At 58.6% G+C, this 21,799-nt stretch overlaps 1 protein-coding gene and 1 long non-coding RNA gene across 3 annotated transcripts in view; one reads left to right on the top strand and one right to left on the bottom strand.

Moving 5' to 3' along the window:
- LOC107183481 overlaps positions 1 to 14,957 on the bottom strand; it is a 21,850-nt gene extending 6,893 nt beyond the window's left edge. The window contains exons 1-2 of the long non-coding RNA XR_001514270.1: positions 14,944 to 14,957; positions 6,744 to 6,749 (exon numbers count right to left, since the gene is read on the bottom strand). This is a non-coding gene — a long non-coding RNA (uncharacterized LOC107183481). The remainder of the gene's footprint in view (positions 1 to 6,743; positions 6,750 to 14,943) is intronic.
- On the top strand, positions 3,626 to 20,268 carry PIGQ (phosphatidylinositol glycan anchor biosynthesis class Q). 2 transcript variants are annotated; one of them, XM_015565579.1, is made up of 11 exons: positions 3,626 to 3,687; positions 8,376 to 9,074; positions 11,465 to 11,596; positions 11,750 to 11,870; positions 13,903 to 14,029; positions 14,361 to 14,514; positions 14,657 to 14,768; positions 15,534 to 15,614; positions 16,220 to 16,334; positions 17,929 to 17,990; positions 18,873 to 20,268. In XM_015565579.1, the coding sequence occupies exons 2-11, from the start codon at positions 8,386 to 8,388 to the stop codon at positions 19,023 to 19,025; spliced, it is 1,746 nt and encodes a 581-aa protein (XP_015421065.1). In that variant the 5' UTR covers positions 3,626 to 3,687; positions 8,376 to 8,385; the 3' UTR covers positions 19,026 to 20,268. The 2 variants fall into 2 exon arrangements, with proteins under 2 accessions (XP_015421065.1, XP_006766224.1); XM_006766161.2 differs by lacking the exon at positions 3,626 to 3,687 and adding an exon at positions 4,795 to 4,911.
- The last annotated feature ends 1,531 nt before the right edge of the window (positions 20,269 to 21,799 follow it).

Genomic DNA, 21,799 nt, shown 5'->3' on the forward strand with positions numbered 1-21,799 from the left:
CGGAACACCTTCCCCCCGTGCAGATGGACCAGCCATGGCATTCGGGCAGGCAGTGTCCTGGGCCGCCTGCCGGGTGTCCACCTTCAGACCCTGACCTGCCTCCTGTAAACTGGGCCCTTCCTGGAGGGGCAGAGTCTGGGGATAGAGTGGGGGGCTTTCCATCGGGAGGGGCCGAGCAAGGAGAAGCAGGTGCGCGGTCAGACCAGCGTGTCAGCACATTGGTGGTGGGCAGGGCCTCCAGGCATGCCTCCAGCCCCTGCGTCTGGCAGGGCAGCCCTGATGTCAGATCCATGCTGGAGGCTGCTGCCACCGCAGTTGAAAGGTGCTCCCCACGTTCTGTGGCCCAGGGCTGCTTGCCCAGCATGGCCTCCACTGGGCCCTTGCCAGCCCCTGCAGGCATGATAGGCATCGGGTGGCCTTCACAGCTCGCTGCCTCCCTCCCAGCAGACCAGGCTGGACTGGGCCTTTCCCACAGGCTGGGGTGGGGGCAGGTAGGGAGGGGCTCCTAGGGGACCCTTGGACCCAGCTAATCACTTCTCTCCCTGGGAGTTGGCCCGCTCAGGAATAGCCCCAGGGAAGGCAGTTCCTGCCTGCGCCCGGCTCCCTGAAGCTGGACCAGCCGGGCTGGGGCCAGTCGGAGCAGGACCTGTGGCTGCCCCATTAACTGTACGGGCAGCAGATAGCATCGCCGCCCTCCCCACCAAGGGGCGTTAAGAGCCAGTGTCCAGGGTGGGTGTAAGCCAGCCAGGCGGGGAGAGCTGTGAGTTGCTGACAGAGGCTGACTCTCCAGCTTCCAGGGGCTTCCCAGAGGAGCCGCAGGGGACTGTGGGCTGTTAGGAGTGTCCAGAGAACCCCCAGGCCCCGAGCCTTGGGCCTCCCATCGGCACCTGTAGGTGTCGTGTCTGCTGCTCCCTGATTTCTCATCACCCACAGGGCAGACATGAGCCTGGCCCTGTTGGGGGAGGTCACCCCAGCTTCACCGGTGCAGAAATGGAAACAGAGAGACAGGACCCGACCTGCTCATTGTAGGGGTTGGGGGACAAGTTGGACCCCTGGAAGTCCTCCACCTGGACTCTGGTCCTGCTGGGGGACAGGGGTGGGTTGGGGGGCGGGTGGGACCGCTTCATCTGCAGGTATTTGCTCAGAGCCTTCTGACGAGCGAGCCCATGCCTGACATCGCAGAAGGGTGTGGGGTGTGGACAGCTGTGGGGCCTCCCTGGGGAGGGGTTGGTTGCGCTAACCATGAGTGGCATCCAGCCAAGCGGGGGCAGCAGGAAGAATGGCCCAGAGGCCAGGGCAAGGGCCCCAGGGCAGGAATGTAGCAGCACTGGGAGTCCTGGGGTTTCGCAGCGAAGTGTCAGGGCTCCATAGGGCCCAGTGGCTTCTCCTGCCCCCTTCTCCTTGCCCATGTCAAGGGGGCTCCTTCCCCTCCCTCAGACTCTAGTTTCCAACTACAGAGGCTGCTGCTGGAGCAGGGTCCAGAGTCTCCCGCACTCCCACTGGCCTCCCTGGGTAAGGGCAGGTGGGGAGGCGTAGGACAGGACCCGGGCCCCATCCCGCAGCGGTTGGAAGTCTCCAGGGACTGTGTGGTACCAATGGGCAGGGGCTGGGGCTGTCCCCAAGAAGGGTCACTTTCCCTGCCTAAAGGAAGGAACGGTTTCATGGGCAAGTGAGTTTGAGAAACACGCCTCATCTGTCACCCTCACCGCCATCTCGGGACATCTCAATGCCCGCAAGCTCATTCAGGTCTCAGAGCAAAACCCGCAGCAACCTTCATGGTCCGTGTCCCCAGAACCGCATTCCAGGCGTCATGCTGGGAAAATAGAACCTAGAGACACAGCTGGCTGCTGGCTTTGCGGGCTGAACCAGGCTCAGGACCTGGTGGAGCTGAGTTTGAATCCAGCTCCCTCCCCCACTGCCACCCCCACCTTCACGCCTCAGTTGCCCCTCTGGAGAAACAGAACACCAGCACTGCCTGGAAGGGCACAGGGGCACTGAGGCAGCTGCTGCTCAGTACACCGCGGGGCATGCTTTCTCTAGCAGCCCCAAACTTGGCCCAACAATAGTGACTTGGTGGCACACCACCTTCTGGCTTCCTGTTCTGACCTCTGGGCTTCCCCACCAGCTGGCCAGCTGCCCCCAGGCCCTTCACCTCACTCTGGACCAATGGTTCTCAACCCTTTAATCCGGTTCCTCATGTTGTGGTGACCCCCAATTTCATTGTTACAAATTAAACGTAATTAAGCATAGTGATTAATCACAAAAACAATATGTAATTATATATGTGTTTTCCGATGGTCTTAGGCGACCCCTGTGAAAGGGTCGTTCGACCCCCAAAGGGGTCGTGATCCACAGGTTGAGAACCGCTGCTCTGGACCGTCCTGGAGACTCGGCTCACTCCTAGCTGCTCAGGAAGATCCTGGTGCCTGCGGGGCTGAAGGGGGCCCAGGGTCTGCACTGCTCCCTGGGTGGCCTGCTCCCTGCATCTCTGTGCTGGGCCTTGAGGGACCCTCTGCTGCTACCTGTCCTGCAGGGCGCCAGGGTTCAGGGGCTTCGTGCCAGAAGATGTGGCTGTGACAGCTGCTGCGCTCGTGGTGGTCAGTGAGCTTGTCCACAGGGCTGTCCACACACTCCAGCACACTTCCCAAGTGCCCGCGGAACTGGGTGATGGTGGGCACTTCCTGGCCCCTCGGGGTCTGGCTGTGGATGCCCTTCCTGGTAACAGACTACGTACCTGGAGCTGTACAGAGCTTCACATTGGGACCCACTTTGGAGCTGCTGGTCCCAGCCTCCAGGCTGGGTCTGGAGGGGCCCTGCTGGGTGGGCCTGGGGCCTCCAGGGGCTTTTTGTCCAAGTGCCTGCCAGCCACTGGGCTCCCTGGGGGGCCTGATGGGCCACAGCTTTGGCAGCCTGCTGGGTGTGGCCACTGACTCAGAGGGTAACGTTACTGTGGCAGGCAAGCAGCAGTGTCAGGCTGACCCTTTCCCTTGGGCTAGGACAGCCTCTGCATGGTGTTCAAGGGGCCGGGGAAGCCCTTGGGATGGCCTCTGTGCTCCAGAGCCAGCTCATGGTGATGGACGCAGGGGCCAGCTACATGTAACACCCGTAGCTGCCCTGACCAGGTGGACTCAGATGGCAGCAGCCCCCTCACTGTGCATGGGTCCAGCCCTCAGGCCTCCAGATCACCATGAGAGGCAGAGTCCTTCAGGGCCACCAGCCATATCTTCCTGATCCTGCACATTTGCTGAGCACCTAGTGGGCCAGGCCCTGGGCTGGCCTCTTGTCTTCTCTGGGAGAGAATTCAGACTTTGTCAGCAGCCACAGATCAACTGCCTCCCAGCCTCCAAAGTTGGGTCTGCTCCATGCCCCAGTTTACCGTACCCCAGCGCTCACCACTCCCATGTCCACTCGGGCCCTGGCCCTCTGGCTCGGGGCCCAGGAGGCCTGAGCTGTGGGACCAGCAGCTGAAGCCTGGAGATCTTTGGCGTGTTGGACAAGCTGCCAGCACTTATCCAGGCAGGATCTCCCACCAGATGCCCCAGTCCCGGTCTCCTAATCAGTCACAGGCAGGCAGGGAGGGTGCGGCTGGGCTGGGTGGCCTGGACAGGGGTGCGGCTCCTCATAATCCCCATCCTCAGAGACGCCCCAGGTTCCGAGCCTCCTGCAGCCTCTCGTGGCCCAGCTGAGGTAAGGGGGCGGCAGAGGAGGGGCTACCCTGTGTGTCACATGGCTGGACTGGGAGCCTTCATGGCCCTGGCCACGTCTCCCATGTGACACTATCTCACAGGCTGTCTGATCATTCGTTTTCTCCTCTGTAAACCAGGACCAAACAGCTCCAAGTTCCTGGGTGGAGGTGCTGGGAGGGTCCCAGGCAGTGGTCAAGTCTAGGAGAGCCTTCCTCTGAAGACAGATTCCTGCTACTTAAAAACAGCAGGGAAAGGAGGCCCCAAAACGGTGGGAAAGTGCGGGTGACTGAGTCTGATGCCCAGACAGGCTCCTAGTGCCAGCAAGAGGTCTTCAGGGGGAGGGGACAGTGCCTGGTCCTGCTCCTGAAGGCTGATGATGGGGTGCTCCTGTCTATCACCAGGATATTGGGGTCTGTAGTTTTTAGGCCATTCACCTCTGATAAGGTTCCCTCCATACGTCCCAGCCCCTATGGGCGGGGGCATTAAATGGGTCAATGTAAAACGTATGCAGGAGGTGCTCAGTAGTTGTTGCTACTGGTCTTAGGGTATTATAGCCCAGAGCAGAAGAGGCAAGGCGCACTCCCGATGATCAGATCAGATGCCTGAAGCCTCTGGCTGGTCCTCCCAGGGCCAACAACTTCCTAGCCCACCTGTCTCTGGGGCGGGTGAGAAACCAGTGTTTGGAGGGGCCAGCCTGCGGGTGGGGAGGCAGCTCTTTCTGGAAGGGCATAGGTGTCCTTTCACCTGGGAGGGTGGGAGACCTTCAAAAGCCTGGTTCCCTCAGATGCGGAAACCCGGGGAGGTTCAGCCACTGTGGGAAGGTGGAGGGATTGGAAGGCAGGGGTGTTGGGGACGGATTGGAGGGGGGCACAAGGCGCTGAGGGGGGCACAAAGACACTGTTGGGGGCCACAAGGATGCTGCAGGAAGGGACAAGGACGCTGCGGGGTAGGGAGCAAGGAGGCTGAGGGGAAACAAGGACGCTTCGAGGAAGGAAAAACAAGGAAACTACGCGCGCCTGCCCCGGGCTCCGGGGACAGGAACGTTGCCTGCGCGGAACTCTCGGGCAAGGCCGGCGGGCAGCCCGGGGGCCTTTGAAAAAGCCCCGAGGCACTGCCACAGCGGGGCTGGCACTGCGGCTGCTGTCGTCCGCTCTGGCTCGCCCAACGCCATCCCCAACCTCATCCCGCACCCACCGCCCGAGGGCACGGCTCTCGGGAGCAGCCGGTGAGCATTCGCGGGGAGGGCTGACGTCCGTGTGGTGTGACCTTGGGGGGCCCCCCCGCCTCCCCACGCCCCCAGGCCCGGGGCTGTGGACCCCAACGCCCCGATCGCGGCGGGACCAGGCGCCCGCGAAGGAGCGGAAGGGTCCCCCAAAGCCTTCCCCCGGGGCCGGCGCAGCCCTCTTGCCACTCGGAGCCTCTGTTTCAGCATCAGTAAAACGGGGCCGCCACCGGCCAGGAGGGCAGTGAGCGCCGGGCGGATTGTGACCGGGCCCTGTGAGTGCTCTTGGTGGGGAGGCAGGGCTCAGCACCCCGTGGGGTGAAGGGCGCCCGGCCAGGCGTTCCCGCTGCTGACCCACCCAGCCTGGGTCTGGCTGTGGACCCTGGGGAAGGGCATTCAGGGTCAGGGACACGGGCTGTCAGCACTGTGTATTGGTCCCTGACTGCAGTGAAGGGCGAACAACAGAATCCTAGACTCATGGCCATGCTTCTGAACCAGAGGGGGAGAGGCACTCTTCACAAAACATGGGAAATGCATTTTTTAAACACAAACAGCATGGGCTAAAAACTAGTTCTTGTGAGCTATTGAGGAGCCGTGCCTGGGAGGCTTCTCGGAGGAGGGTTGGTTGCACGCAGCGGTTCTCAACCTGTGGGTCGCGACCCCTTTGGGGGTCGAACGACCCTTTCACAGGGGTCGCCTAAGAGCATCGGAAAACACATATATAATTACGTATAGTTTTTGTGATTAATCACTATGCTTTAATTATGTTCAATTTGTAACAATGAAATTGGGGGTCACCACGACATGAGGAACTGTATTAGAGGGTTGCGGCATTAGGAAGGTTGAGAACCACTACACCAGTGAGATGCCCCTGACCAGCCATACCCGGGCTCTGTCCCGGAATCAGTTGTGCAAAGGATGAGGGAGGGGGGCGTGCAGCTGGACCTCATCAGGTAGACTGGCCTCCGGTTCCGTGGGGCGAGCGTCCTGGAGATCCTGGCTGATCTGGGAATGGACTGTTTCACAAGGGAACTTGGTGCCATTTCTAACGGGAGGCTTTTCTAGGTATGGGTCCTTGTTTTTGTTGTTTGTGGGGTGTGTTTTTTTATTAGTCTTTAAAGGTGTGCATGTTGCCCAAGTTACCGCCCTGCTTTCTCCGAATCTGCACCTCTGCTATCGATCGCCTGCTCTTTCATCTCTTCCTGGCTGTCTGATCTGAGCAGACTCCTTTGTGCTCCTCACTCCCAGAGGCTGAGGTGGGAGCAGGGCTGGGAATTTGCTCCATAATCTGTTAAGAGTTCTTTCTCGCTGCCCCACGGATAAGAACATCAACTTCTGCTCTCTGCTTTTTCTTAGACATGAGCAGCTGCTGCTTTTTTCTTTCTTTCTTTCTTTTATCCCGGTAAACTTTGTAGATGGAGCACAATGTGTACAAGGCGACAGATTTTCCCACAGTGAACATACCGTGTAGTCAGTTTCCCTCAGAGCACCTGTCCGCCATTGGCCCAGTTGTGCCGCTGCTTCTACAGTGAACCCCCCACCCCCACTTGTAAGTGGCCACCTGGCTGGAAGAATACTTCCCAAAGGAGCAGTTTTCCTTAGCTCCTGGGAAAGCCGTCCCCACGAAGGCTGTGATGGTGGCATTTGGCTGAGCTGGTGTGTCCTGACAGGCTGGCACTGAGGTTTTGGACTGTGCTGGCTGGTCCCCCGGGTGGTTGTCAAGCCAGACACACTGGGTCCCTCACAGGCAGAATCGCTCTGTCCTCTCAGGAGGGCAGTCCCTGCAGAAGGCTCAGGAAGACCAGTTGGCTCTGGATGCCCTGGATGATGGCCACGGGGATCTGGCTCCAGGCGGCTACACTGTTGCCTGCCCTCCCTGGTCACTGGGGGAGGGGCCTTTGGACTCAAAGGGGCCCTTTCAGCTGGAACCATAGCTGTGAGAGGCCCTTTTCACAAGCTGGCTGGGAGAGGCCTCAACCCTCCAGTCCCAAGCTGGCTACCTGCAGGGGAGAGGAGCAGCTGCATCAGTGGCCTCTGAAACCCTGGGCATTTGTGTCTGTGTGAGGCCCCCCAGTGCCCCCTGGTCCTCAGGAAAAGGTTCCCTGTGCCTCCCAGTGTCACTGCCCCAACATGTGTGTGTCCTTCCCCTTATCCCCAAGGGCCAGGGGAGCCCCAGGCTCAGTCCAAGGCCTGTGTTTTCTCCCTCCAGTATGGACTCCAACTTGGGGGTCTTAGCTCAGGGTGGCTGCTCTGCCCCTTATGCCAATGAGGTGGGGGCCACCAGTGTCTGAGAAAGGGCACACCTCAATATGAATGCCCTCAGTCCATGCTGGGGGAGGTCCTGCTGGGTCAGGCCCCATCTGGGAGGGGCTCAGGTGGAAGAACGAGGTGATTGCTGAGAAACCCTCATCCCCAGTGAGCTTGCTTCTGGACAAATTAAGGCTCAGGGTCCCACAGAATTCCCACTTGGGGCTGTTCTTGTTGCTCAGAGGCCATGTGAGGGTAGTGAGGGGCCAGGAAGGCTGGTGTCCCTCCTCCTGAGAAGATGATGGTGTCTTTCCATTCCCCAGGGCTAGTGAACTCCCATCCGCACTTGTGATAGCCACAGGGTTGGAAGAATACTTCCCAAAGAAGGTGCTCAGCTGTGATGAGAGGAAACACTCCCCTGTTGGGAGCCCTTCCCTGAAGTGGCGGGTGGATGGGGCTCCCAGGGCAGGATGGGCATGGCTATAGCTTGAGGGTCAGGTGCGGACAGAGGCCCCGTGAGAGCTGAGCCTGTTCTCTGAGCACTGAGGCTCCTCCAGGAGGCTCACTGGGCAGGAGGGTGGGCTCAGGTTACCAGGCACATTTCTAGGCACCTTCTGGGGTGTCTGCACCAGTGCCCACAGCCACCAGCAGTGTGCACATGTCTGGTTTCCCTCAGCCCAGCAGCAATTTGTTTAAATGTTCATCTTTATTCTTGGTAGCTTAGTAAGTAAATCAAGGTTGTTGAGAGTTTTAATTTGCATTACTTTAATTGTTAATGAGACTACATTTTCCCGTGTGCTAAACATAAAAAACTAATCAGTGTCTTTAAAAACGAAAGTTAAAACCTTTTGTTTATCTTCAAAACCCCTGTGAGTGGTACTGAGCAGGTCATGTAATTGCCTGCTTGTCTCTGAAATGGGGGAAAGCATTGACCTGCCTTGGGATGGGGATAAGGGGTGATTTGGGGCCTGTCTCACAACAGCCCAGGGCAAAGGGAGGGCAGTGCCCATGGGAGATGGACAACCGGGGACCCCCCCACCAGCCTCCATGGCCAAGCCCCAAACTGGGCTACTCCAACCAGCGGGTTTTGGGCCCATCAGAGTGTGTGTGCCACACATTGGCCATGGACTCTAGCCACAGGGATGCCACCCCCTGGGGCCATGGAGGCTGGTGTTGGCGGCGGCAGCAGCTCTGAGCTGAGCCTCTCCCCTCTCTTCCAGTGTCCCCAGCATGGTGCTGAAGGCTTTCTTTCCCACGTGCTGTGCCTCAGCAGACAGCGGCCTGCTGGTTGGACGCTGGGTCCCCGAGCAGAACAGTGCTGTGGTCCTGGCCGTGGTGCACTTTCCCTTCATCCCCATCCAGGTCAAGGAGCTCTTGGCCCAGGTGCAGCAGGCCAGCGGAGTAGGTGTGGCTGTGCTGGGCACCTGGTGCCACCGTCGGCAGGAGCCCGAGGAGAGCCTGGGCCATTTTTTGGAGGGCCTGGGCGCCATCTTCTCCCACGAGCCCTGGCTCCAGCTGTGCCGGGAGCGGGGCAGCAAGTTCTGGAGCTGCAAGGCCACCCACCGGCAGGTGCCTACCTCCCCTAGTGCCCCCGGCGAAGACCAAGTCATGCTCATCTTCTATGATCAGCGCAAGGTGCTGCTGTCCCAGCTGCACCCGCCCACAGCCCTGCCTGACCACCAGGCCGGGGATGCCACGGCCAGCACTAGGGGCCTGGCTGCTGTCTTCGACACAGTGGCACGAAGCGAGGCACTCTTCCGAAGTGACCGGTTTGATGAGGGCCTCGTGCGGCTGAGCCACTGGCAGTCAGAGGGAGTGGAGGCCAGCATTCTCGTGGAGCTGGCCAAGCAGGCCTCGGGGCCCGTCTGCCTGCTGATGGCATACCTGCTGTCATTCATCTCAGCTGCCAGCACCTGTCGGTAGGTACCCCTGGGGCCAGGGTAGGAAGGAGTCAGACTCCTAAGTCCTAGGCCCACCCCCTCAGTGTGAAGGCCCGGGCAGTGTCATTTGGAGGCTCATGGCTGTCCTCCACACTTCAGCTTTCCCATAATTCCTCTCCTGGTATCTCAGAGGGCGTCCTGGTGGTGGCTGCTGTTCTGGTGCCCGCACTCCTGAGGAAGAGCCAGGCTTCCTGGCAACCTCAGCGATTGCGTAGGACCCACAGTGTATGGGTATTGGGTGAACCTCAGCTCCAGCCCTCGAGAGGGAGGTGAGACAATGGACAGACTGGGTTGTTCCTGGCTGAGGGCTTGTGTACCCTGCCTGGGAGTTATTCATCCTCCTAAACCAGTGATGGCGAACCTATGACACCTGTCACCTCTGACACACGAACTCATTTTTTTGGTTGATTTTTCTTTGTTAAATGGCATTTAAATGTATAAAATAAATCAAAAATATAAGTCTTTGTTTTACTATGGTTGCAAATATCAAAAAATTTCTATATGTGACATGGCACCAGAGTTAAGTTAGGGTTTTTCAAAATGCTGACACGCCGAGCTCAAAAGGTTCGCCATCACTGTCCTAAACACATTAGGCCCGCCCACTCCCTTGTCCCGGCACCAGCAGGAGAGGCGGCCCTGGAGGCTGTGGGGGTGTCTCCACTCACTGACAGTCATGGGTGTGGTGTGGTGGTCTCCAGCCTTGGCCACTCTGGAATCACCTGGAACACTCCTGGCTGCAGGCCTGGCCAAGGGATTTATAAAAGCCCCTAAGGGCCCTGGGGAGTGTGGGGCAGCACCAGGGAGTTCTGGCTGGGCTGTAGGGGCCCCTCTCGCTGTGATAAGCCATCTCTCTGGTGGGGGAGCACCCCCTCCCCTTAGGTCTAGGGGTTTAAGTTGTCTGGTTTGGGGACTGACCTTGCCTGCTCATCAGGGCAGAGCCTGTTCTGGCAGAGAGACCTTGGCAGCTGTGTGTGGACATGCCGTAGATTGTGGAGGCTGCAGGGAATGGGGGGTTTCAGAGCTTCATGATTCCCTTGGAATGAAGTATGTGAAAGTATGTCTGGGCCTAGCTACAATTTTGGGGAGAGAAGGTTTTTAGCTTTTAACAGCTTTCAAAGAACCCAGGAAAAGTTAATGACTACTTATGTGCCCCAAATTTGGATTAACCCATCAGTCAGATGTTGGTCAAGGACTGGTGGTGGGTATGGATGAGTCATGGCCGTCACCGTGCAGTAGTGAAGCCCCTTGTTTCCCCCAGGACAGGCCCAGGGTGCTGTTGGGGCCTAGGCTGCCCAGGGCTGGTCTGAACCCTGGGGAGACTGCTGTGCAGGCAGAGGTCTGTGCACACAGTGCGAGGCCACCTTCCATTTGATTGGAGTTGGTGGGGAGGGGGCAGGAGGTATGCTGAACACGTTTCATTTATTTCTCTCTTTTTAAAATCTTTTTTTAAATATAGTTTTATTGATTTCAGAGAGGGAGGGAGAGAGAGAGAGAGAAACATCAATGATGAGAGAGAATCATTGATCGGCTGCCTCCTGTATGCCCCCTACTGGGGATCAAGCCCGCAACCCGAGCATGTGCCCTTGACTGGAATCGAGCCCAGGACCCTCCAGTCTGCAGGCCAATGCTCTATCTACTGAGCCAAACCAGTTAGGGCCATTTATTTCTTAATTTATTATTTTTTTCATTTTTTGGATTTGGTCATAGCTCATAGATTGGAGATGAAACCTTTAAACTTTCAAGGTTGGACCTCTTCCTTTTGAAGAGTCCAAGTGCGGCTTGTGGGTAGCTCTGTATCGTGCACCAGCCCTTTCTCTTCCCCTGCCGGCAGCAAGGTTGTGAGTGGAAAGGGGCTCTGGGCATGGCTGAGTTGCAACCCAGCACTGTCTTCATCTGTGCTTGCAAGCGTGTCCCCTCAACGTTTGAATGTCTGTGGGAGCGTCTCAGTGCTTCCTTTGCCTGGAGAGAAGTCAGTCCCATTGGGAGTCCAGGGCAGCCCAGAGACCCTTGGCGAGGATCCCCCATCCAGCACGGCAAGGCGCTGGGTGACAATACCGTGCTTTCTCTCCACTGCCGGGTGCACTTGGCCTGGAATCAGCTCTTTGTGAGATGCTCGGGCTCCCAGTTAATGGTTGTGAATGTGCCATGAGCCCCACTGGGCTGCTTATCTGGGCCCTCCCACCCGTGTTCCTGCCCTGCTGAGTTCACAGTGTGGCCATCGATGTTTGGTGCCACCAGGGACTCCGGCTGAGCCTGGCTTCCTGTCTGCACCGTGAGGCCTGTTGATAACACTGAGGCAGCCCTTGCTCCCTGGCAGGCAGGAGAGCCCAGGAGGAGCTGAGGGCCCATCCATCTCTGCTCCTTCACAGGGTATTCAAGCTGTGGCCACTGTCCTTCATCTGCAGCAAGCTCTCCACGTGTGAGCAGCTCAGGCATCGGCTGGAGCAGCTCACGTTCATCTTCAGCACCCAGAAGGCCGAGAATGCCTCCCAGCTGATGAGGTTCGGGGCCTTCCTGGGGTCTTCTCGGCAGCGGCCAGATGTGCCATAGGCTAAGCCCCTTCCCCTCCCCTTCTCTGCACCAGACCCCTCCTCGCTGACCCTTTCTGGCCAGGCCTCCCTCACCGTCCACTCCTTTTGGACCTGTCCTTCCAGGAAAGCCAACATGCTTGTCTCCGTGCTCCTTGACGTGGCCCTAGGCCTCGCGCTGTTGTCCTGGCTCCATGGGGAGGACCGCATTGGGCAGCTGGCCGATGCCCTTGTTCCCGTGGCTGATGTGAGTTGGATGGGGTGGAGCCAGGTCTGGACTCCAGTCCCTGTTTCCGGGGGCGGGGGGGGGGGGCCTTCCTGGGGGTAGCAGAGGCCCCTCAACCAGCTAGAGCAGCTCTTCCCCTCACGTTTTGTGGTCACAAGAGCGATCCTTCTCACTGACCCTGGACCAGTTCCCTAGGAGCCGTGGAGACTTGGATCTGCCAGGTGCCCACCTCCCACGCTGGGTCAAATTGCAGCTCCTGGCTTCTAGCTTCTCTTCCTGAAGGTGGCCGTGTGTGTGTGGGGCCACCTTGTGGTCAAGCGGTTTAGGGGGAGCCCACCTCCCTGGGCCTGGCCCAGTGTCCTGGTGTTCCTGTTGCCGCCCCCAGTGCATGCCTTTCTGCTCTCCTGACTGCCTTTGGGTTGGGACCTCTGCATGCTCAGCATCATGAAAACCTGTGTGTTCAGGGCTGTCTGTGCACGGTTGAGCTCTGGCCTCCCATCCTCCAGTGGTCACCTCGCTCCCAGCATTGGTTCTGTAGTTCCCATGCTGAGAGCCGGAGGTACCAGCTCATCTGCTATGCTGCTGGACTTGCCCTGCACATCTGGGCAAAGTTTCCAGGGCCCGGGTGCTACTCCCCTCCTCCCCACCACATCATCCTTATAGGGTTCCCCCTGATGCATTCAGCTTCTCTGCCTGCCTTCCTCAGAGCCAAAGACCCTGTCACTTCTGTTGGGAGCTTGGCTTCCTGGTTAGGGCAATCCCTCTGGCCTCTTAAGCTACCCACCGGCCTCTTCCGGGGCCTTCTGTGACTGAGGCCTGACTGGGTGGCCCTGTGGGCTCAGCCTCCTCTGGCCGTCATCAGCGTCCAGTGTGGTTGTTTACTGGGCCTACTGTGGCCAGACCGGACTCTGTGGGCAGGAGCCCCCACAGGCTGCGTGTCCATGGCTTCTCAGAGTGGCCCAGCTTAGAGGAAGGAGAAAGGAGAGTCTGGGGGCTGGGAAAGAGGCTTGGCGACTTTGCCTGCTCTTCTGTGCTCTGCCTGTGGCCAAGTTCACCCTAGACCCCCTTTCTGCGAAACTGCTCAGAAATATAAATATTTAATTGAAAAATGAAAGCCTCTTCCTTCTGCCAAGCTCTTATCCTTTAAATATTAAATAAGCTCTATTTATAAAGAATGTTCTGTTCCCCCTCTCACTGCTCCTGATACGGCTGAGGCCTTCACACAGGGTTGGGAGAGGCCTGCAAGGCAGGTGGGGTTGGGGGTAGGGATGGTGGTGGTGGCATATCTCTGACTGTGATGCAGGGATGTCACTACTGTGGCCACAGCATTGGCTGAGAGTCCTCAGGGCCTGCCCACTGGAGCCGGCATGGCACAGGGGCATCGGCTTTCCTCCTAGGGCAGCCAGGACACTCACGGGTCAGCTTCATTGCTTGCTGGTGAGGGTCCCTGTGCTGTCTCTGGCCCTCACTTGACATTGATCTCAAGACTGACTCTGGGTCCCCATGTATCCTTCCCTTTAGGGGACCCTCCCATCCTCCTACCTGCTACCTGGGCCCCTGACAGGCTGGACACCTTCTCCCTCACCTGAGGTCATCCACCCAGAGCAGGCCCAGGCCTCTGCTGTGGCTGGTGGTGGGGTGGGTTCTTGGTGGAGGAAGACTGGGTGGGCCCACAGGCTCCCCCTGCAAGGTTCACAGTGAGCCTGGGTCTGTCCCATATCCTGGAGTCTGGGGCTAAGGGCTTCTGTGGGTACAGTGGCCAGAGTGGTGAGATGGGGCAAGGATGCTTTATTCTGAGGTTGATTCCCATCAGGGGCTACCTATCCAGAAGGCCAGGGAGAGACTACTGGCATCATAGGTTGTGCCTCTCAGCCCCGAATCCCAGAATATCTGTGAAGAGGGGTTCCATGGCCAGACAAGTGTGGGAAATCCAATGTTCCCATCATGATAGAAGATGGCAGTCCAGATACCTGGAGAAGGGGGCCCGGGCTACCTCTGCCTGCCCAGATGGGCTGGCCCAGTTTGTGGACAGCATGCCCCTGTGTCCTCACAGTGGGTGGCCGAGGAGCTGCAGCACCTGCTGCAGTGGCTGATGGGCGCACCTGCTGGGCTCAAGATGAACCGGGCACTGGACCAGGTGCTGGGCCGCTTCTTCCTGTACCACATCCACCTATGGATCAGTGAGTGCTGGGGGTGGGTGGGCCATGGGACTTCCCAGGGATCCCTGACTTGGCTCCTAAAGCCTGTGCCCTCAGGGGCATGGGCCCTGGTTGGGCAGGGCCGTGGGGCCCAGGCCTGGCACCATCCCCTTGGTCTCTGCTTCCTGCCCCCCTGGCATCCAGTGTGTGTGGAGTCCAGCTGTGCTAGGCTGGCTACTCTACTGAGGGATGGCCAGTGGCATAGTCTGTCACTCACACTTTCCAGAAGACTCAGGCACCGTCCTCAGTGAGGACTTGTGGGGGACCAGGACCTTCTTGAGCACCCCCTCAGGGCTGACCCCCCTCCTGCCAGGCTACATCCACCTCATGTCCCCATTCATCGAGCGAATCCTGTGGCACATGGGCCTCTCAGCCTGCCTGGGCCTGACAGTTGCCCTGTCCATCCTGTCGGACATCATCGCCCTCCTCACCTTCCACATCTACTGCTTCTATGTCTATGGTGCCAGGTGGGTGTGTGCTCCCCACCCCTGTAGGCTGGCCCAGTGCAGCTCTCCATACCCTGGGTACCACAGACAGGCCCTGGGGTTGGGTGGCTACAGGGGTGGTGCAGTACCCAGGCCCAGTCCTGATGGCGCCCATGTCCTGCAGGCTGTACTGCCTGAAGATCTGTGGCCTTTCCTCACTCTGGCGCCTGTTCCGAGGGAAGAAGTGGAATGTTCTGCGCCAGCGGGTGGACTCCTGCTCCTATGACCTGGACCAGGTATTGAGCAGGATGCAGGGGAGGGTGCACTCTGGCCTCAACTGGCCAGTGTGACCTCCCAGCTCCAGTCCAGCCAACCCCTCTAAATGGGCCTGGCCAGTGCAGCTGCGTGGGCACCATGAGGAAGCAGCCTGCTCCTGTCCTGCAGCTCACTTGCCACAGAGTCGGCATCAACCCCGGGGGACCTGGGGAGTCTGCAAGATGCAGGGTCATGTGGGAACCTCAGGCAGTGCAGAACCTTATCCCCATGGGTGGTGGACCCTGCTCTTAAGAGGCTGCTGGGCCCTAGGGAGTCAGTGGTCAGCAGGCACTAGAAGTGACTTGGCAGTGGGCCCTAGACATGACCCTAGGCCCGGGACGCTGGAGGTGACCCAGGCAGCGGGTTCCTGGTTCTGGCTTATCCCATTAGCTTGCTCAGACCTAACACATGGAACCTGAGTGCTGCCCTCCAGGGCGTGTCTTTTACTGCATGATTTTTACAACACTTTGTCTTTGGTGTATGTGGTTGTACACCTTACTGGCTGGTCCTCTCTCTGCCCCCAACTCCCATGCATCACTGAGTCTGGAGGGCATGCATTCATTCCCCCCCAGTGCTGGAGAGAGCTGTCATCAGCAGGCTTTCATGAGTTGTCTCAGGAAGCCAGTGTCCTACCGGCAGGCATCCCCTTTCTGCTCAGTTATAGGGTGGGCTCGATTTGGAGGGAAGCAGGGGGCTGTCCCCAGTGTGAGCTCCAGCTGATGCCAAGGGTGCCTTTCTCCTGGCAGCTGTTCATTGGGACTTTGCTGTTCACCATCCTGGTCTTCCTGCTCCCCACCACGGCCCTGTACTACCTGGTGTTCACCCTGGTGAGCTATGGGGGACTCGGGGCATGACACCTGGCTGAGGGGCCTTGCCCGCAGCGCTTAGAGTGGTCACTGCCAGATGTGCCTGCCAGCCTGCAGTTATGGGCAGGCTGTAGGCCAATGGGGTATGGCTGTTCTAAACTCTCTGGGCAGTGTGTGCTGGGCCCTGGAGTGTATAGGGGCTCTACCCTGGGGGCCATCACCCACCGCACTGGGACACTTAGGTGGGTACAAGGAGGACTGGACCCAAGGTGGGCAGGTCATGGTGGTAGTCTCCCCATGTCTGGCGTGGTGGTGGGGACTCAGAAGGAGGGGAGCAGCACCTAGGTGACCTGGGCCGAGGGGCCAGTGATTCATTTCCCTGGATCAGAGCACCATCTCTTCTGACCTTGTGGGAGGGCCACCCTCTCCTGCCTTCTGCTTCCCTGCCTCCTTGTGCTTGCGTCTCAGGTTTGGAACAGGATTAGGGCCCTCCTCAGAGTGGGATAAATGCTCTCCCAAGGCTCTTGAGTCCCTGGTCACTCTTCACTGTGGCCCAGAACCCGTCAGACTGCTCTGCTCTGGCCACGATCCTGGCTCAGAGGCCCTGAGCACTGTCTATGCTGCAGCTCCGGCTCCTGGTGGTCACTGTGCAGGGTCTGATTCATCTGCTCGTGGACCTTATCAACTCCCTGCCGCTGTATGCGCTCGGCCTGCGGCTCTGCCGGCCCTACAGACTCTCAGGTAGGTCTGTGCTGGGTGGGCAGGCACACACCTGTGAGCCCTGCAGAAACACCAACTACACCATGTGTGCCTCCTGCCTGGAAGCAGTGGAGTGCATGGGATGGGTGGGAAGGGAGGACAGAGACCCCTGGTCCCAGGCCGTCTGCTGGATCAGTTGCCTGCACTGAGCTGGAGGTAGAGGGCCCAGCTGGGGCTTAGGTTTCAGGGGTGATAGTTCCTTTTTTCACCCTTTTCTGTGACAAGTGTGAATATCTGCCCTGAGTCTGTCCACAGTGGTGTAGATAGCACCTGCACGTGGCTCAGAAAAGATGTGTGCTCGTGTGTTTGTGTGGGGCTGTGTGTGCCTGCTGGTAACTCTCAATTTTGGAGGCAACATGCCAGGATGGAAGATGCTGGACTGGCTAGATCTGTGTGACAAGAATGTACTCCTACCTGGTACAGTGGTCTGCTGGGACAGCGCCCCTCATCCCAGCTGCCCCGGCCATCCCTTGTGCAAGTGGCTGCCCATTTTTATGCTAATACTAACCACTGGGTTGGCCACATGCATCTAAGGGGAGGCTGTCCTCACCAGTTGGTCATAGGGTTGTGGGTTGGTGTAGGGGCTTTGAACACAGCACTTGGAGATTTCCAGCACAGCCCCTGTCCAGCAGTTGTTCATGTGGCCCCCAAGTTGACCACAATGCCCAGGAGACCCTGACCCCAGTTTGTAGCTGGGCAGCTTGGGACACACCCAAGAGCTCATTGTGGCTGCTCCCAGCCAGCTCAGAGCCAGAGGATGTGAATATGATTGTTCCACGGGTTTTTGACCTAAAGTCTGTCTGCTGGATGCCCTTAAACCCTCTTTACAAGGCTCTCCCTACAGATGGCCAGGCTAGGGACCCATCCACTGTGCTGCCCAGGTTCACTCAGCCCCCAGCCTACACCTCAGAATGCCAGGACAACACAAGTGGAGAGACCAAGACTCGGCACCCTCCTCCCCCATGCCCTGGCTCACTGCCAGAGTAGAGTTGTTTTAACTTCACATTAAAGGCCCCAGATGCCGCTGTCTCCTCTCTTCCCTGAATTTGCCTTGGGCCTCTTCATCAAATAATAATTAGCTCCTATTTCTCTTTTCAAAAAACCTTCAGCCTGGGAATGCCCAGGGGTGGGTGTCCAAACTGCAGGCCAGGGGCATGGTAGGTCCCAGTTGGCCACACACATAGAATTTGGAAGACATTTAGATGCCAGTAGGACGGCCGCCACCCAGCAAGTGCCTGTTGGCTCCATGGGAAAACCCATGTCTCATTTGGAAAACAGCACAGGCTGTGCTCCACTGCTAGCCAGACACTCAGTTTTTCCCTCAGTGGATTTGTGCAGGAAGCTTTGATATTGGCCCAGCAACCCATTCAAAGAGGCATATGGGAAGGACAGGCGGGACAGAAGAGCGCGGGCAGCCCTCAGAGTGCTGCCCAGAGGTGAAGGGGCCTCCACCGCCAGAGCTCCTCTGTCCACGCCTTTCTCTGCTGACAGAGGAGGACTGATGGGGGCTGTCTTCTGGGCCCTGGGAGCCCTGGAAGGCCACTGTCGTCCTCAGGAGCACCTGCTCTCCTTCTAGCTGGCGTGAAGTTTCAAGTCCTGGAGCATGAGGTTGGCAGACCCCTCCGCCTTCTGATGCAGGTAAGGCCTCCGCGTACCCCTCAACGGCTGTCTGCGGACATCTCTCTTCTTACCCCGGGATGCTGCCCGTGTTCCTGGGCAGCTGGGATCACGCCCCTCTTTGCTGCCCTGGGTTTAGAGCATCACGGGCCCAGGGTAAGGTACAGGCCGGAGGGCCCAGCAGAGCTGAGGGGTACAGCCCAAAGGGAGGCTTTCCCACCCCCAAGGCCTCTCTGCACCGTGACCTCTGCCTGGAACCTTCCCCAGTAGGGCCCATGGACAAGATCCCCTGCACTGTCAGATGCATTTGGCTGTCTAGGGCTCCTGCCTACTTGGCTATGGGTCCCTGAGTCCTGCCCTGGGCTCCAAAAGCTCTTGTTCCAGGCAGAACAGCACAAACTTGGTGAAGGCATCGGGACACACATCTGTTCTCTGTTGGACTCTTTTATCTGAAACAGTCTTGGGGCCCCAGGCCTTTAGGAGGGAGCAGGCTACTTGCCAGATGACCCTCACCCCCAGATGATTCACTGGTTACCAGTGTTGGGTCCAGGCTGGTGGGGTTGGCCTGAGGGTCACTGGGAGAGGTCAGATGCGGAGGCAACCGGTGCCCTGTGTTGTTTTCTCATGTGAGGTGTGTCCCTGAGAAGGCCCCTGGGAGTTCCCTGAGTCCTGTGGTGGAGTGGTCTGCACTCTGCCAGCCCAGCCCACTCTCCTCCCTGCAGCCTGCTCAGAACAGGTCATTCCCTCCCGAGCTGCTCATCCTACCCCATGGATCACAGGCAAGAGCACATCTGGCACAGAGCTGGCCCCAGGGATACCCCCCAACCCCCTGTGTGGGCTTTGAGGCCTAGAGAGCTCAAGCCCCAGGGAGTTGGGGGCTGACTGCTACCCTTGTGTTTCCAGATCAACCCCCTGCCCTACAATCGTGTGGTACACACCTACCGCCTCCCCAGCTGTGGCTGCCACCCCAAACACTCCTGGGGTTCCTTGTGCCGCAAGCTGTTCTTCGGGGAGCTCATCTACCCCTGGAGGCAGAGAGGGGACAAGCAGGACTGAGGTACCCGGCCACCAGCCTGCCCAGCACCGTTGCGCGACATGGTCAGCCCTCAACCCTGCCAGGGTGGTGTTGACTGTCAGGTAGCATGTGGCCCTGCACTCTACCCTCCCTGCCCGCTGTTCACCTGGGACCTCTGCAGGCCCCACCGGGCCTTGCCTGTCACATATCCTCCCAACTATGAGGTTGAATTTGAGGTCATAGGGGTGGCCAGCCTGGTCAGCTGGCCTGTGCTCCAAAATGAGCTCTGTTTGCCTCAGGACGCACTTCCAATCTGTTGTGATGGCACTGTTAGCCCAATGCCCTTCGCCCCCCAGGTCTACCCAGGAGCCCCACCCCCCTGACTCTCCTCAGACCCAGACCCTGTCCAGGAAGGATTTGCAGAGTCCCGCCTCTGCCCACCATTTCCTTTCTCAGTGGGGTGAGCTGACAGGTCTGGCTGCTCCCTGGTGGTCCAGCTCTGGCCTGGGTGGAGGGACTCCCCCAGGTTGCACTCAACACTTCCTGAGACTTTGACCCCCCCAAGCATCTCCTTCCTTGGAGTGGCCAGTATGGGGGATCCAAGCAAGCACTCCTGGCCCAAACCAACAGCCCCAATGAGGCAGGACCCCCTAGGAAGCTGGATGGCAATGCTCCCCATGCTCTAAATTGCACAGTGTTACTTGTGATGCTCCCTGGGGAGATTGCTTTGCAGGAGGAGCCAACCACATGCCTTCGAGAATCCCTGTGTGAAGCCAGGCCATATGGGGTGCTCTGAGCTGCCTTGCTAGAAGCTGAGTGCCCACCCACCCAGTGCCCTGTTCCTGCCACATGCCTGCCCTGTGTCCCTGCAGGAACAGCCCCTTTGGCCAAATCTTCCATCTCCCCTCACTGGCTTCTTGCAGAAGCAGGCAGCTTCTGGGCAGATGCTTCTATAGCCCCTGGGGAGGGGTCCTGGCACTCAGGCTGCATCTGCCTGCCAGCTGGCTACAGAATCTGTGTGGGTGTGAGCCACAAATCCCCAGAGTGAGGAAACCTGGAGATACGGCATTACACGTGTGCCATAGTCAGGGGGTAGGGGTGGGGGCAGTACTTCCTGTCCATTGTGGACACTCAGAACTGTCCACTTCTGCCACCCACACTCCTTGGGTACCGATCACAGTGGGGGCCCCTATGGAAGTCCTCACCAGCCCAGCATCTGCTGGGATAGATCCTGGCTCAGTCTTTCTCTGATGTGACATTAAAGATTCATGTGTTTGAGTGTGATGCTCTGCCTTCTGATGTCCTGTGTGCAATGGGTCTGGGGGGCTTTCTTTTACTGGGGTGGTCAGACATCTGGTTCCCATTATTTGTTCTAAGATGACTACCACACCTTTTTTGGTGATGCCAAGATGGGGGCACTGGGCACCCTGTCTCTTGGAGCAGGACTCTGCAGGCCTGGTGAGTGGGTGTGTAGGCTCTGGCCTTAAAGATGTCCCAGTGTGGGGGGTGGACCCAGGACCACTTGCTTTCTGGTTTTAGCCTTGCCCTTGCATGGGGGTCTCCCACAGCCGGGCCTTCCTGCTGTTGGGGGGTGAGCTGCTACTGGCTCTGATGAATATGTCATCACCTGAAACTGGAGGACTCTGCACAGGCACTCCCTGACTGTCCTACAGCCTCCCGGAATCCTCAGGTGGCCTCTTCTGCATCTGTTGTCTTGGCTGTGTAGGGTAGGGACTGGCCCAGAAAAGTCACTCAGCAACTCCCAGTCCTGCACCTCCACCCCAGAGGTCCCACATGGGTCCTGGTGGGCAGGGAGTGCGCCCCCAGTGCCCGCTGAGAACGGCCCCGCAACTGCATTTCTGGAAGGTGCTGAATTGTTCCCACCCTCCCTGGCCACCCTGCTCATCCTCTGCCCACTTTTGTCCCTTTACTCCTCCTGCCAGGGCTCCCGTCAGGTGAGGGTCCTGTTATGTGACCCAGACTACTACAAGATGGTAGCCACATCACAGGCCAGCCTGGTGCTGTCACCTTCTGTGCCAGGTGCTGGGCTACCTGCCCATTCCCTGAGTGACCTCTCTGGTGTCAGGCCTGGTTCTTGCCAGATGTACACAGAGAGGTTTTTGGCTCTGTCCACCTAGGGGACTTCAGTGGGGCCTCTCCTTGGCATCAACCTGGGCCAGGGTTTCTAGAGCAACTGAAACCTTTGTGGGTGCTCCCAGAACGCCTGCGTACAGAGCTTCAGACCAACGTCTATTTGCCCCATTGGTTAGGCCCTAGCTATTTCTCCAAGGGGAGCTTGGACTACAGCAGAGAGGAATGTGGGTCACCTGGAGAGGAGGGCAGAGGCGGCCTAGGCCTCTCTCCCCACCCACCCAGGTGGACAGAGGCTGGTCTGGAGGCCTGGGTCCATCCTGCCCAGAGCCAGCGGGTGTGGGAACCACAGGGAGACAGTTCCTGGGCCTCTTCAACTACCCAACGTGCGGTGCCTGGTCCAGGACTGCAAACAGGTCTGCTTCCTCCTTGGCCTGAGGTCCCTCAGTGGTCGGGATGCTGTCCTGTCCCTTCCTCAGCCCCCAGGCCAGGCCTGACACTCAGTGGGCCCCAGATGTCCTTGCACAAAAGCATGCCGCTGAGGGGGAAGCCAGCTACTGTCCACAAGGCCTCCTGGACACCAGATAGTGGGACCCCTCTGGCAGTCCTTCCTCAACTGGACCCTGTGGGTACCTTTTTGTTCTGAGGATGAGGGTTCTGAGGTGCAGGATCTTAGCAAAGGACCTGAAGTCCCTGAGGTCGCCTAGGCCTGCTTCCGGAATCA

The sequence above is a fragment of the Myotis davidii genome, unplaced genomic scaffold (assembly GCF_000327345.1).
Source record: "Myotis davidii unplaced genomic scaffold, ASM32734v1 scaffold100, whole genome shotgun sequence".
NCBI classification, from domain to species: Eukaryota; Metazoa; Chordata; class Mammalia; order Chiroptera; family Vespertilionidae; genus Myotis; species Myotis davidii.